We start from the raw sequence: 17,167 nt of genomic DNA on the forward strand, positions 1-17,167 counted from the left end.
AAGAAATAGTCATGCAAAGTAAAAATGCATGAATTAAAACCATAGAAGATGGCAGAATACTAGCGGGAGAAAGAAAACTCTAGTTTTGATCAATTATACTTTGACTCAGTAAGAAACTAGATCTAATTCCAAAACCTTCAAAGGATGAATAATCTCATATTACACGCAAATTAAACGAATTCCAAACAAAATTTCCACGCCACGTTTACACACTCAAAGCCTCAATAAGATAGCAGAGATGAATCTTGAGTCACAAAAAAACCTGTTGCCACCCAGTAGATTCCGATGCATAGTGACCCTAGAGTCACATAGACATTACTAAATGATATTAAATGCATCCACAACAAGCATTAAAACACAAAAACATCAGGAGATGTAACCTTTTAATTAATGATTTTTACAAGCTTTGTCCACAATATTATAAACTACAAGTATTAGCCATTCATTTAAGATAAATCTGATTGTACAATGTGAACAGCAGAGCCTAACGTCATTAACAATGAGCAGAGCGAAGACATAAGATTTGGAAAGACACACGAAAATCTCTTCCTAAGAATCCAAAAAGGATTCTGTCAGGCTGTCATTACTGGAAGGTAGAGTTAGGGGACAAAATATGTGGGATTTGAGAGTTGTAAAAATTCTCTTCCTATGAAATGGAGGAAGACACCATCACAATAGGATTTATGCTGCAGAATTAACTGGGCAATTGTGATAGCTTTGCTGTGGTAATTACTTTATTCTTTGAATATAGAAACCCCATTAGGATTGAGGTGTTTCTGAACTATAAAATGGGTGAGGATTGATATATAATTTGAACAATGGGTAACATATCTATTCTTCAACTGGTATTTTTACCAAAATACTCAGGCTTCATTATCATACAGGATGTGATTTATAATCTCTTAAAATCTATATGGTAATGGATTATGAATGATGAACTATGTGAAAAGCTATTGTGTGTTTTACTCTCACTTAGGAGAGAAGCTATATAATACATATATCAAGCTATATAATACCTAAATCAACCAGTTTAGATAGTCTATAGTCAGAATGTTGTTAGGAAAATAAAACCCATACAAATCATTCAATAGAAGGAATTTAACCTGGAAACAATTACAAAAGTGTGGAAGAGCGAGAAGGACATATGGGATAGTGAGGCAACATGAAATTAGAACCTGCAGGAAGCCGTTACCACTTATAGGCCTAATGGTGAAGAACTTACTGTTTCCAGAGCCTAGAGGCATCTGGCATTATGGTATGAGCTTCCCAGCAAGAGCTACAACCATGAAGAAGATGTAGTCATCTGCCAAGACACCATTCCAAACATTCTCTTCTCAGTTCTCCAGTCTCCCAGAAAGGTTTCCCATTGGCAGAACCTAAGTAAAACTTACAATGACAGCCAGGGAAATGTAATGTGCAAGGGGCCAGTGCACTGAAGATCGGGGAAAGGATGGAAAGTCATTCTCCCAGCAAACAGCAAGTGAATGGCACATCTTTCATGTGCCCTTTTTTGGGTAGTTATCTGACAGGATGCTCCACCAAAACAAGTGAAGAAAACTATGAAAGTGGAAAAACACAGCACTCATGCAAGAAAGAAATAAAACATAAGGATAGAAGATAAAGATAATTCCTAGACTAACTGTGAAGGCCCAAAGGCCCAAATGATGGCTATGTATCACAATCTGGAATGACCAGAAAACTTCAGTCCACACTGGGGTAAGAGGATCAAGGGCTTAGGCAGAGACTGCACCAAGAAAATAAAAAATAATTTGAATTAACAAATTACATGTTGAGTTTTTCTTCCTGAAGAATTTTAGAATCCAGCAGATGTGAGCCCAAAAAGAGATAAATATAGAAAGATGCATAGAAGACACAGTAAACAAGGAAAGTAATTTCCTAATTATAATAAAACAATTTGCATAAGCAAATGTAATAGGTATCTGATGGTTCGGCCATGAACAAATTATGTAGTCATATGAAAGTAAATACTGATTTTTTATTAACTACGCAATTGATTAACTAGTCAATTATATATGATCATATTTCGGTGTTTGTAGGTGATATAAGAGCTCCAAAATTCTCAGGTCGCTGATAGGAATTTAACACAAAATGCCTTACATTGATTGTTATAACACAGTTGTGAAGCAATAGAAAAGTGACTAAAAGTATAAACCATGCCTGTGAGGAACAGGAATTGGTTGTAGGAGGGCATGGACTAAGACACGTTTTTTGTTACAAGCCTTGTAGTATTATTGGATTAAAAAAGAAATTTATATGTATTATTTTGTTAAAAGTAATGTCTGAAAATGAATATATAAGTCACGGGTAATGTGTAAAGCATTCAAATACAGGGTGGGAACTGGTAAGAATGAGATAAAGCCTGTAGCTTCTTTAGTCTTGTAGGTGGCACACATTTCTCTCTTTATAGTCACAGGATGACCCTTTCCAGCACCCTCAATCCCCTGTGAAGCTTCACTCCCTGCATCTCACTCCAGGTCCACCACGGGAACACACCAGTACTGTGCGCATGGAGTTTCTTAGATTCCACATAATTTATGGCAGCTCCATTGATCCACAACTCATCAAAGATCTGTGACCTTGTACACCACAGGAATCTGTAAGATGGACAGGCTGACTAAGGTGTGGGGAGTGATGAATAAAGGTGCTGGGCCTTAGAGTGGCAGCATGTGGCAAAGGAAGGACCTGGTTTACTGACGACCTGCCATTTGACTCTGCCAGCCTTCTTATTTACAGACAAACTGTGGGCCTGTTGCCACAAAACACGGATTCAAACCACCTGCCATAAAGCCAATACTGAGACACAGGTGAGGTAAGCAACCAGAGGGCTTTATTGTATACATGTTTACAAGAGACTAGGTGGAACGGGCTCCTCCAAAGTCTGTCTGTCTCTCAGAGACCGACTGACTGGAAGATTTTATACGGTTAGACCTTAGGTTTGAAGAATCTGAAGAATGGCAGTTCCCTTTTTGGGGGCACATGTTGACTTTTTGTGGGTATTCTTAGAGGTCCCCTGATATCATTCTGGTTTCAGTCACAAGATGGGCTCCCATTGACTAGTTGTCTCGTCACAGGTCTTGTTGATTGCTGCTCTGCTCCTCCAAGAGGAAGACAGGTTAATTTGAAACATCATCCAATCATGGAGAAAGGGAGAGGGAAGGGAGGAAACAAACCACAAATCACCAGGGTATGCAAAAGCTAACTATGCAAGCCATGTAGAAACAATGTTCCAATACCCAGGACCTTAGGCCCCTACCATCTCTTTCTCATTGGCCCCTCTCAGGCCTGGCTTTCTCACATAGGTGCCCTGGTGCTGTAACAGAAATGCCACAACTGGGTGACTTTCAAGAACAGATATTTATTTTCTCACAGCTCTGAACACTAAAAGCACAAATGAGGGCGTAAGCTACATCAACTCCTTCGTAGGTAGTCCCAGGTGTTCATTAGTGCTGTATGGATTTGTGTGTGTGTGTCAGGGCCCCATACGGAGGCCTCTGTGTCTACATTGCTCTTTATGTAACTCGTGGTAATAAGGTTTAGGATCTCCGTACACTGGTACAATTGTAACTGATGGACTGATAACATTATGTCAGATTGAATTACAGGAGGTGATTACATTACATTATCAAAGTAATTATATTTGATTAGATTACATCCACAGTACAGGTGTTATGCCAGCACATAGTTGGGAGGACTCCAATTCATTCCATAACAGTCATTTAATGTGTCAGACTACAAGGAGTTCTAGCTTAGTCACTTTCTGTAATTTATCCATCTGAATTTCCACAAATTTATATTTTATAAGGATGTGTTTTAAAAACAGGTGGTAGAATAGAAAAAAAATTAGCCTAAAAAATGATATGAGTGCATTTTTAAAAATCAATTAAGAACTTGATTTCACTTAATTAGCAATTTGCTTAAAATAAATTGTAATGTTTCCAGGAATTTCTTAGTATATATACTGCTACTCATAGAAAGTGAAATTAGGCTGGGATTTAAAGGAAGATAGCGAATAAATAAGAGATTAAACAATATGTACGGGGGATAAGAACTGTCATGGGATGAAGGTCCCTGTGCAGAAGTCCAGAGATAGGAGGTTCCAGTAGGCTGAGTTGGGGCAGAGGAGAGGACAGTGTACATTGAGCCAGAATAGGTAGCAATCAGACAGTGTGGGGGTTTTGACACCTGGTAAAGTTTTTGTTTCTTTCCAAGAGCTGTGAAAACTGTTCGATTATTTTAAGTAGCCTGGTTATGTTGCAATTAAAGGAAAAGATAAGGTGAAGGGAATGATAAGGGTGAGCTCAATTTAATGGGCGTAAATCACCTACTAATTACTGGCGATTGGAATGCAAAAGTTGGAAAGAAAGAAGAAGGATCAGTAGTTGGAAAATATGGCCTTGGTGATAGAAACAATGGCGGAGATCGAATGATAGAACTTTGCAAGAACAACAACTTCTGTTTTTTTTTTTAATAATTTTTATTGTGCTTTAAGTGGAAGTTTACAAATCAAGTCAGTCTCTCACATATAAACTTATATACACCTTACTACATACTCCCACTTACTCTCCCCCTAATGAGTCAGCCTGCTCCCTCCTTCCAGTCTCTCCTTTCGTGACCATTTTGCCAGATTCTAACCCCCTCTACCCTCCTATCTCCCCTCCAGAGAGATGCCAATGTAGTCTCAAGTGTCCACCTGATGCAAGTAGCTCACTCCTCATCAGCATCTCTCTCCAACCCATTGTCCAGTCCAATCCATGTCTGATGAGTTGGCTTTGGGAATGGTTCCTGTCCTGGGCCAACAGAAGTTTTGGGGACCATGACCTCCAGGATTCTTCTAGTCTTAGACCATTAAGTCTGGTCTTTTTATGAGAATTTGGGGTCTGCATCCCACTGTTCTCCTGCTCCCTCAGGGTTCTCTGTTGTGCTCCCAGTCAGGGCAGTCATTGGTTGTGGCAGGGCACCATCTAGTTCTTCTGGTCTCAGGATGATGTTGTCTCTAGTCCACGTGGCCCTTTCTGTCTCTTGGGCTCATAATTACCTTGTGAACTTGGTGTTCTTCATTCTCCTTTGATCCAGATGGCCGACTTCTTCATTGCAAATACCTTCTTTCACCAACATTAATGGTGACTATATTTTTTTTATATACACATGTGCCTCACCAGATGGAACACACAGAAATCAAATTGGCTACATCTGTGAAAAGGGACGTTGGAAAAACTCAATATCATCAGTCAGAAGAAGGCCAGGGGCCACCTGTGGAACAGACCATCAATTGCTCATATGCAAGTTCAAGCTGAAACTGAAGAAAATCAGAGCAAGTCCACAAGAGCCAAAATATGACCTTGACTATATCCCACCTGCATTTAGAGACCATCTGAAGAACAGATTTGATGCACTGAACACTAGTGACTGAAGACCAGACGAGTTGTGGAATGACATCAAGGACATCATACATGAAGAGAGCAAGAGGTCATTGAAAAGACAGGAAAGAAAGAAAAGACCAAGATGGATGTCATAGGAGACTCTGAAACTTGCTCTTGAGTGTCGAGCAGCGCAAGCAAAAGGAAAAATTGTTGAAGTAAAAGAACTGAAGATTTCGAAGGGCGTCTCGAGAAGACAAAGTAATGCATTATAATGACATGTGCAAAGAGCTGGAGATGGAAAACCAAAAGGGAAGAACATGCTCGGTGTTTCTCAAGCTGAAAGAACTGAAGAAAAATTTCAAGCCTCGAGTTGCAATAGTGAAGGATTCCATGGAGAAAATATTAAACGATGCAGGAAGCATCAAAAGAAGATGGAAGGAATGAATACACAGAGTCATTATACCAAAAAGAATTAGTCGATGTTCAACCATTTCAAGAGGTGGCATATGATCAGGAACCAATGGTATTGAAGGAAGAAGTCCAAGCTGCTCTGAAGGCACTGGCAAAAAACAAGGCTTCAAGAATTGATGGAATATCAACTGAGATGTTTCAACAAACAGATGAGTGCTGGAGGTGCTCACTCGTCTATGCCAAGAGATATGGAAGACAGCTTCCTGGCCAACTCACTGGAAGAGATCCATATTTATGCCTATTCCCAAGAAGGGTGATCCAGCCAAATGTGGAAATTGTAGAACAATATCATTAATATCACACGCAAGCAAAATTTTGCTGAAGATCATTCAGAAACGGTTGCAGCAGTGTATCGACAGTAAACCGCCAGAAATTCAGGCCAGTTTCAGAAGAGGACGTGGAACCAGGGATATCATTGCTGATGTCAGATGGATCCTGGCTGAAAGCAGAGAATACCAGGAGGATGTTTACCTGTGTTCTATTGACTAGGCAAAGCCATTTGGCTGTGTGGATCATAACAAATTACGGATAATGTTGAGAAGAATGGGAAATGCAGAACACTTAATTGTGCACATGAGGACCTTTTACATAGATCAAGAGGCAGTTGTTTGGACAGAACAAGGGGATACTGATTGGTTTAAAGTCAGGAAAGGTGTGCATCAGGGTTGTATTCTTTCACCATACCTATTCAATCTGTATGCTGAGCAATTAATCTGAGAAGCTGGACTATATGAAGAAGAATAGGGCATAAGGATTGGAGAAAGACTCGTTAACAAACTGCGTTATGCAGATGACACAACCTTGCTTGCTGCAAGTGAAAAGGACTTGAAGCACTTACTGATGAAGATCAAAGACCACAGCCTTCAGTATGGACTGCACCTCAACATAAAGAAAACAAAAATCCTCACAACTGGGCCAATGAGCAACATCATGATAAACAGAGAAAGGATTGAAGTTGTCAAGGGTTTCATTTTACTTGGATCCACAATCAACAGCCATGGAAGCAACAGTCATCAAAAGACACATTGCATTGGGTAAATCTGCTGCAAAGGACCTCTTTAAAGTGTTGAAGAGCAAAGATTTCACCTCGAAGACTAAGGTGCACCTGACCCAAGCCATGGTATTTTCAATTGCATCTTATGCATATAAAAGCTGGACAGTTAATAAGGAAGACTAAAGAAGAATTGACGCCTTCGAAAAGTGCTGTTGGTGAAGAATATTGAATGTGCTATGGACTGCCAAAAGAACAAACAAATCTGTCTTAGAAGAAGTACAGCCAGAATACTCCTTAGAGGCAAGGATGGCAAGACTCTTTCTTACATACTTTGGACGTGCTGTCAGGAGGGATCAGTCCCTGAAGAAGGACATCATGCTTGGCATAGTACAGGGTCAGTGAAAAAGAGGAAGACCTTCAACAAAGTGGATTAACACAGTGGCTGCAACAATGAGCTCAAGCATAACAACGATTGTAAGGATCGCTCAGGACCAGGCAATGTTTCGTTCTGTTGTGCATAGGGTCGCTATGAGTCGGAATCGACTCGACGGCACCTAAGAACAACAACAAATCACCTACGAGGCTGTGCAGTTTAGTCCCTTGGAGGTGGCCATGGTCGTAATTGGTTCTACGATAGGGCCTGAGATGTGCAAGAGGATAAAGGTGAGGGTGGAGCACTGGAAAAGTGGGTCAATTATAATAGCTGCTGACCAACCCCATGAAGATACAAAATGAACTAGAGTCAGCAGATAATCAGAGGCCACCTCAGTCCTGGCAGTTCTGCTTCCTGGTCCCGGTTCTTGTTGCTTCATGCTGGCATGTTCCAGTGTTCCTTTCCTCAAAGTGTTTCCTTCTCCCCAGCTCATTAATTTCTTGGAGGCACTGGGTCAGAGAATCTAAACAACGAACAGTTGCAAAACGGTGTCCTTGGGTTGCCACGTTTTATAATTTCTCTTTCTGCCTGTCAGAAATGTCCATGTTGGGCCTGCCTTCCAGGTCTGCACAAGTGGCCACTCTATGGAAAGTGCTGGAGCCATCATGGCGGAACAGCTAAAGCCGTTAACCAAAATGTCGGCAGTTGGAATTCACCAGCCAGACCTTGGAAACAGGATAGGGTAGTTCTACTCAGTTCTATAGGGGCGCTGTGAGTCGGAATCGACTCGGTGGCAATGGGTTTGATTGCTTTTGGTTTATGAAAAGTGGGAGTGGAAGATACTTCAATCATTGGAGTGTGTTGCAGCTTGTGGCGAGGGTGCAAGGAGCAAGGGATAGGCTCAACCCAGATGTGTGCAGCTGAAATGTAAAATTCTGCCTTGCCTTGTACTGCAAGGTGGTGAAAAGTGTACATTGTAACATGACAGTTAAACTGGTGAGCTCCAGAGGTAAAGAAACCAGGGTGAGAATAGGAATAGGACTCACTCAGCCTTTCGGATATTCAGTTACCTCGTCAGCAAAGATGGGATTAAAGGAGGTTGGTGGGATAAAAGAGAATTACAATGGCGTAAATGAGATCATGCTTATTAACACTGCGAAGGCCCACCGGACTTGACTGACTCACAGGACATCCCTTTCCACCAAGCAAACATTCTCTCCACACTACCCAACCCAGCCTTCTCTTCTCGGGGGAGAAGTCCTAAGAGCTCCACCCTTCAGGTGGTGTATATATGCCTTGGTCCAACCGCTGACCAGCCTTCAGATACAAGGCTGACTGTGGAAGTCAGTCTGGGAGACCCACTACAGGGACCCTCCTCAGCGGCGACCCTCCTCGGCGGCGACCCTCCACGGCGGCGACCCTCGGCAGTGCCTCCTGCTCCAGGTAAACCGGCAATGAGCCTTGTGGGTGCTGGAGGCTGAAACATAGGACAAGCCCTCGCTTACGAGCACCTACTTCGTGCAGGGCTGAGATTGCCGCTCCAAAGTGAATCCAAACTCAGATTTGCAGTATTTTAAAACAAATCGCATATATGCGGGTTCTAACCGCTTGCTGAAAATACAGGTACCCACATCCCAGCCTAATCCTGTGGAGTTAGAAAAGGGGTGAGTAGTATCAGCGTCTGACAAGTGCCCAAAGGTGGCTGGCCTGAAGCTGAGTGTAGAATCACCTTCCAGAATGTCTCAGTGAGAGACAGTTTTGTGTATAGTTGCGGTGAGTGGAGGGATAAGACCCATGAGGCCTGATATCCCTGATGCCCTGAACAGCCTTCATCTTACTTAGCCCTCACACCAGGTCTTTCTGCTTACATAGGGAAGAGGCCCAGAGAGGTTAAGTAGCTTGCCCAGAGTCACTGAGTTCCAGTTTTTATTCATTCAACAGATGTTTAGGTGGGAACTGAGGAGAAACTGGGAGATGCAATCGTGGTGGTGTCAGGGAAGCGACAAGTCCTAACTTCATGGAGATTACCACTTTAGTGGGGACCTCAGACGTCCAAAATGTGGATAAAATCACAAGAGTCATAAGAATTCAAAGAAGTACATGATGCTGTACTTACTATACCAGGACATGGTATTAGGGGAGACCAACATTCAAGGAGGTCAGGGGAAGCTCAGATCTGGAGGAAGAGACAAAGCTTTTGAGAGTTTAAGGCAGGACAAGAGATAACTAAGGTATCTTGTACAAAGTTGCTGGGGTCTGGAGGAGCTCGACCTACTGGAGACAGTGAAGAAGGAGAGAGCTGCAGAGAGTTAGCCATGGAGTAGGTTCTGGCACATAGTGGCCATATGTACAACAGAAGGAAACACTGCCCTGTCCGTGCCATGCTCACAATCATTGTTATACTTGAGTCCATTGTTACAGCCACTGTGTCAATCTATCACTTTGAGGGTCTTCCTCTTTTTTTTTTTTTTGCTGACTCTCTGCTTTACCAAGCTTGATGTCCTTATCCAGGTGCTGATCCCTCCTGATAATATGTCCAAAGTATGTGACACGTAACCCTCCTTCTAAGGAGCATTCTGGTTGTATTTCCAAGATAGATTTGTTTGGTCTTTTGGGAGTCCATGACATATTCTTCTCGAACACCATAATCCAAAGCTATCAATTATTCTTCAGTGTTCTGTATTCATCGTCCAGCTTTCACATGGGTATCCTGTGAATAAAAACATCATGGCTTGGATCAGGTGCACCTTATACTTCAAGGTGACATCTTTGCTTTTGAACACCTTAAAGAGTTCTTCTGAAGCAGATTTTCCCAAAGCAGTGCGCCTTTTAATTTCTTCACTGCTGTTTCCATGGGTATTATGGATCCAAATAAAATGAAATTCTTAACAACTTCAACCTTTTTGCTGTTTATCATAATGTTGTTTAGGTCCATTTGTGAGGATTTTTATTTCCTTTCTGTTGAGGTGAAATCCATACTGAAGGCCATGGTCTTGGATATCCATCAATAAATATTGCAAGTCCTCTTGACTTTCCCCAAGCAAGGTTGTGTCATCTGCATATGGCAGGTTGTTAATGAGTCTTCCTCCAATCCCGATGCTGCGCTGTTCTTCAGATATAGTCCAGCTTCTTGGATTATTTGCTCAGCATATAGATTGAAAAAGTATGGTAATCAGATGCACACCTTTCCTGACTTTAAACTACACAGCATCCCCTTGTTCTGTTCGAAGGATTGCCTCTTGATCTATGTACAGGTTCCTCGTGAGCACAATTAAGTGTTACGGAATTCCCATTCTTTACAGTGTTATGATAATTTGTTATGCTCCACACAGTCAAATGCCTTTGCATAGTCGATAAAACACAGGTAAACATCTTTCTGGTATTCTCTGCTTCCAATCAAGATAAATCTGACATCAGTAATGATATTCCTGGTTTCAGGTCCTCTTTGGAATACAGTGTGAATTTATGGCAGTTTCTTGTTGATATACTGCTACAACCTCTTTTGAATGATCTTCAACAAAATATTACTTGCTCGTGATATTAATGATATTGTTCAATAATGTCCGCATTTCATGGGATCAGTTTTCTTGGGAATAGGCATAAATATGGATCTCTTCCATTGGGTTGGCCAGGTAGCTGTCTTCCAGTTTTCTTGGCATAGACCAGTGAGTACTTCCAGCACTGTATTCGTTTGTTGAAACATCTCAACTGGTATTCTGTCCATTCCTGGAGCCTTGTTTTTCACCCATGCCTTTATTGCAGCTTGGACTTCTTCCTTCAGTACCATGGGTTCCTGATCATATGCTACTTCCTGAACTGGTTGAACATACAGCAGTTCTTTTTGGTATAGTGACTGTATATTCCTTCCATCTTCTTTTGATGCTTCCTGTGTCGTTTAATATTTTCCCTGTAGAAATCTTTCAATACTGCACCTCGAGGCTTGAATTTTTTCTTCCGTTCGTTCACCATATCAAATGCTGAATGTGATCTTCCCTTTTAGTTTTCTACCTCCATGTCTGTATGTATGTCATTATAATGCTTTGCTTTGTCTTCTCCAGCTGCCCTTTGGAATCTCTGTTCAATTCTTTTACTTTATAATTTCTTCCTTTTGATTTAGCTACTCAATGTTCAAGAGCAATTTTCAGAGTCTCTCCTGACATCCATTTTGGTCTTTTCTTTCTTTCCTGTCTTTTTAATGACCTGGGTTTCTTCATTTGTGATGTCTTTGATGTCATTCCACAACTTGTCTGGACTTCCATTATTAGTGTTCAATGTGTCAAGTGTATCCTTCATAGGGTCTCCAAAGTCAGGTGGGATATACTCAGAGCTGTACTTTGGCTCTCATGTACTTGTTCTAATTTTCTTCACTTTCGACTTCAACTTGCATTTGAGCAATTGATGGTCTGTTCTGCAGTCAGCTCCTGACCTTGTTCTGACTGGTGATATTGAACTTTTCCATCACCTCATTCCACAGATACAGTTGATATGATTCCTGTGTATTCCATCTGGTGAGCTCCACATGTATAGTCACCATTTCTATTGGTGAAGAAAGGTATTTACCATGAAAAAATCATTGGTTTTGGAAAATTCTGTCATGTGATCTCCCGTATCATTTTTATCACCGAGGCTATATTTTTCAGCTAGCAATCCTTTTTTTTCCAAGTTTCACATTCCAATCACCAGTAATTATCAAAGCATCTTAATCGCATGTTGGATCAATTACAGATCTTCAATTTCTGCATCTTTGACCTTAGTGGTTGGTGTGCAAATTTGAATAATTGACATATTAACTGGTCTTTCTTGTAGGACTATGGATATTATCCTATCACTGACAACATTGTACTTCAGGATAGATCTTGAAATGTTCTTTTGGATGATAAACGAGATGCCATTCCTTTCAAGTTGTCATCCCCAGCTTAGCAGCCATATGATTGTCCGATTCCAAATGGCCAATACCAGTCCATTTCCTACTGTCTAGGACATTGACGTTTATATATTCCATTCATTTTTTATGATTTCCAGGTTTCCTAGATTCATACTTCGTACATACCACATTCCGATTATTGACAGATGTTTGCAGCTGTTTCTTCACGTTTTGAGTCTTGCCACATCAGCAAATGAAGTTCCTGAAAGCTCGACTCCGTCCACATATTAAGATTGACTCAGGTTTGAGGAGGCAGCTCTTTCCCAGTTGTCTTTTGAGTGCCTTCCAACCTGAGGGGCTTATCTTCCAGCACTATATCAGACAATGTTCCGCTGCTATTCGTAAAGTTGTCGCTGGCTAATTCTTTTCAGAAGTAGACCTCCAGGTCCTTCTTCCTAGTCTGTCTTAGTCTGGAAGCTCAGCTGTATTCTGACCCTGTTGGTATTCGAATACCAGTTGCATAGCTTTCAGTATCACAGCAACGTGAAAGCTCCCACAGCACGACACACTAGCAGACGTGAGAGGGAACTCTCTACCAAAAACGATGTCCTTCTGCAGTGACTGATAACATGTCCAAAGTATGTGACACAAAGTCTCAGCATCCTTGTTCCTAAGGAGTATTCTGGTTGTAACTCTTCTAAGACACATTTGTTAGTTTTTTTTTTTTTTTTAGTCCATGGTATATTCCGTATTCTTCACCAACATTACAATTACAATTCAAAAGCGTCAGTTCTTCTTTGGTCGTCCTTACTCATTGTCCAGCTTTCTCATGAACGCAGAGGTGCAGGTATAGGGAAAATACTGTGGTCTTCATGAGGACACCAACCCTGGAACCCTTTTAAATAGGATAGTATTGTGATTACAACCCTGTGAGTAGAGGGGAGGTAGAGTTGAGGGAGGGTGCTATTGGAGGCGAGTGCAGGTGTCCGGAGGAAAGAGTTGGTGGCTCTGGAGGTGTAGTGGTGACTACACAATGTGCGTTCTTTGATAGTCTCTTCTCACCATCCACCAAGCTTCCTTTCTCTAGGGTAACAGGATGCATGTATCCTCTGCCTGTGTATTAGGAGTCTTCTAAATCTTTGCCATTCAGATGAGGCACAAAGAGCACGCACACACTCGTTCTCTTTTCAAGTTTACTGAATATGAAAAAGTAGCACACTGTTTTCATAATTGGCCATTTGTTTCTGTGACTTGCTTCCTTCACCTCTTTTTAAATATAGATAGCTTTGTTCATTTTTTTTTCTTTGCCTCTCTTATTTGAATTCTTCAAGGTATACCATCTGTTTACACAATTTAGAAAATATCAGTTTGCTAGATTTCCATCAAGCATAGAAAACGCTTCCTCAGTCAGATTAAAAATATTCTTCCATAATTTATTCTCATAGTCTATGGTTTTATTATTTTTGTTTATTTGTGCTTTTAATAGACATGCAAACAAACAAAAAAAAGGAAGTGTATAATGTGACAAGCACCACCCAAATTAAGAAATGTAGTGTTTTCAGGACCCCAGAAGGCCTCATGCACCTCCCAGTCACTAATTCCTTTCTCTTCTCCAAATGGAAGCACTATTCTAATACAACATGAGGTAGTTTTGCTTGCTGTCAACTGCATAATTGGCGTCATACAGTCTGTATTATTGCCTGTGTCTTTATTTCACACAACATTGTATTTGTGAGATTTATCCACTTTTTTTTGAGTAGAGTAGTTAGTGTCTTTTCTTTGCTGATATAGTCTATTTTATGAATAGGCCATAACTTAACCATTGTACTAAATAGTATTCTAAAGTTGTTTAAACAACATACATTCTCACCAGTTGTGCATGGCTATTTTGATAATAACACATAGTTCCCAACACTTTAAATTTTAACACTTGTACTTTCACGTGAAGTCCTTTCACAATCAAACCCATATTGCCTCAATCCAGTCTCTGCCTAAAATAATTGAACCAATCAGACCTTTTAAAGGCTGGCCAATTTTGTCCTCTAGTGATCTCAAATAAGATTTTTGTGTGTTTACCTGGGTTCATCTTATATTGGACACCCTGAACAAAAAGCTTTATTCCCTCAGTCCTAATAGTTGGCTGAAGCTCTCCAAAGCCACATAGCCTCCATTTCAGAATCATTTTATTGCCTCTCAGTGAGAGCCACACTGTCTGAGCTTCCCATCACTTCCATGGATCTTTTCCCTACAAATCCTCACAAGATGGTAGCTTACTGATAACTTCAATGGGCAGTTGTGTCTCTGAGTGTGTGTACGTGTCTGCATTTGTGTTTCCCATCTTTATTTTATTTTGAAATTCAGATCTCACACATCTGTCTGTGCACCATGTGAGTTTTCAAAGTTGGCAGTGTTCTTCAAGTATATCTAGCTTAATCCAGGATTTGATATTTACAGTTTAATATATCCAGTGATTGAGATGCTTAGATGAAAGAGAAGTAAACTTTGTTCTATTATGAATTCATTGCTGTCAGAAATATCTGCTGTGTAAGCCAAAAGCTGTCTGATGCCTTTCTTATGTCTTCCGCAAGATTGCAATGATTGATGGCATTTTTATCCTCATTTACATGATTCTTTTAGAGTCAAGGATGTTAAATAAATTTCCCTAGGTTTCTCAGATGGTAGGTACACAAAGGCTGGTATCTAACCCAGACAGGAGATCTAGTACCAAGGATTAGACCCGTCAGCTAGCCTCAGTGTACCTGATTTGGGAATAAGTGCATTGGAAGGGTGGAGACAAGAATCAGTGGCATTGAGCAGAGTCACGAAGACTTTTTTTTTAATAAAGAAATATTTTCTCATCCCCAGGAACAAATAGGCACCTTGAGGTCATGGCTGGATTCTGATCAAGAGAAGTGATTAGGTCGGCTTCATCTTCTCTGAGCTGCCAAAGGCTGGAAGCCTAGTTGCCCAACTAACCTGTGATCCACAGCTGGTTGTGAAGAGAACCCCTACTGACACCACTTCTGCAACAGAGGACCAGCAACCTCACAGGATTTCATAGCTTCCACACATCCTGAGGAAAAGCCCTCTCAGTCCAAACCTTCATTCATAGCCTAATGGAGGTCATGGAAGCCCTGGCAGGAATTTGGGCAGAAGCTAACTGCCTGATCTGTCTGGATTACTTTAGAGACCCCGTTACCATCAAATGTGGGCACAACTTCTGTGGCTCCTGCATCCAGCAATCCTGGGAGGATCAACAGGACTGGTTCCGATGCCCTGTGTGCTGCCACCCATGCCTACAGTTGCACCTCAGGAGCAATACCCAGCTGGGAAATATAGCTGCAATTGCCAAGCTACTCCACATCACCAGGAGCAAGAGGAAGAGGGAGGAAGAGACACGCTTGTGCAAGAAGCACAATCAGGTACTGACCCACTTCTGTGAGGAAGACCTGGAAATCCTGTGTTCCCTGTGCACTCAGCCCCCAAACCACCAGGATCACCTCGTGAGGTCCATAGAGGAGGCTGCCTCTCATCACAGGAAAAGGCTCATGAGTTACATGGAGCCCCTGAAGAAGCAAGTGGCTGACTTTCAAAAACTAGTAACTTCCCAAGAGAGAGAACCATCAGAGCTGAGAAAGAAGGTGGAAAAGCAAAGGAAAGAATTATTCTCTGAATTTGAGCACCTGAACAAGTTTTTAGACCGTGAGCATGAGGCAGCTCTCTCCAGGTTAGCTTATGAAGAGAAGCACATTCAACAGAAACTAAATGCGAATATAACAGCATTTTCAGAGTCCATTTCCACACTCAACAATCTACTAAAGGAGGTGGCAGAGAAGAGTGTGATGTCAGAAGTGAAACTGCTGACAGATATTCAGAGCGTCCAGAATCGATGTGAAGGCCTCAACCCCCCAGTGCTCTATTCCTTCCAGCTAACGAAGGAAGGATGCAGCCTTCCTCCACAGTATTCGGCTCTGCAGAAAATCATACAGAAATTTAAGGAAGATGTAACCTTGGATCCTGAAACAGCACATTCAAATCTGATTGTCTCTGCAGATAAAAAGTCTGTGACATTTGTGAAGAAAACACAAAGACTTCCTCCTAATCCAAAGAGATTCAAGTTTGACCCAGTTGTCCTGGGTTCTGAAGAGTTCAGTTCTGGTAGACATTACTGGGAGGTGGAAGTGGGTGAGAAGCCTGAATGGTCTGTGGGGCTTTGTAAAGACTCCCTTTCCAGGAAGGCAAAGAGGCCCCCGGCAGGGCAGGAGAGATGCTGGGCAATTCAGCTGTGCAATGGTAACTATGTTGCACAAGGCACTTTTCCAGTCACTCTGGTGATAACAGAACAACCCAGAGGGATTGGCATTTATCTGGACTATGAACTGGGTGAGATTTCGTTTTACAGTTTGAATGACAGATCTCATATCCATTCTTTCACTGATAGATTTTCTGAAATCCTGAAGCCTTATTTCTGTATTGGACATGATTCTCAACCTCTCACAATCTGTGCAGTCAGAGATTATGAATGATAAACTCTCTGGGAGGCTGTCACATTGCTTGATTTTCTTCCTGCAATTTATGGTAGCATGTCATACAACTATCAGTGAATATGGTACTGAAAATTTTTTCTTTTTCAAGTGCTCCTATGACTTTTACACCACGAAAGTTGTTTTATCTCCTGTAATGACCAGTAACCAGAGTATGATTATTACAATATTAATTGATTTTCCTGTAATTGCCCTCCCTATGGTTTGGTTCCTCTTTTTACCCTATAAGAATACTTGTACGATGAAACTGCCCGGGACTACCTCGTTCCATTTTCTGTGTGCTATGTGGTTCCTCAATGGCAATTGTTTAAAATTCTTAATAAACCTCTCTGTTTTAAATTGAAACAGCATTCCAGTTTTTCTCTACACCGTTTTATGCTGATCAACAACAACATAAAGCTCTTGAAAAAGTACATCCCAAGGCAAGGCAACACACACACAAACTAGTAGCTAAATGATTCCAAGATGTTTCAGTCAGGTCGACCCATTTAAGATATCCAGAGTTCTTCTTCAGATCCAGTCCAAGAACCCTTGTTCAAA

At 41.3% G+C, this 17,167-nt stretch overlaps 1 protein-coding gene across 1 annotated transcript; it reads left to right on the forward strand.

Moving 5' to 3' along the window:
- The first annotated feature begins 15,127 nt into the window (after positions 1 to 15,127).
- On the forward strand, positions 15,128 to 16,717 carry LOC100661603 (tripartite motif-containing protein 75-like). The gene has a single exon (XM_003423390.3). It carries the CDS (start codon positions 15,200 to 15,202, stop codon positions 16,607 to 16,609), a length of 1,410 nt encoding a protein of 469 aa, XP_003423438.2. The 5' UTR covers positions 15,128 to 15,199; the 3' UTR covers positions 16,610 to 16,717.
- The last annotated feature ends 450 nt before the right edge of the window (positions 16,718 to 17,167 follow it).

This window comes from Loxodonta africana, chromosome 21 (assembly GCF_030014295.1).
Source record: "Loxodonta africana isolate mLoxAfr1 chromosome 21, mLoxAfr1.hap2, whole genome shotgun sequence".
Taxonomy (NCBI): Eukaryota; Metazoa; Chordata; class Mammalia; order Proboscidea; family Elephantidae; genus Loxodonta; species Loxodonta africana.

Bases quoted from the DNA above. Each gene is read 5' to 3' on its own strand.
- LOC100661603 (XM_003423390.3), top strand. From the start codon at position 15,200: ATGGAGGTCATGGAAGCCCTGGCAGGAATTTGGGCAGAAGCTAACTGC.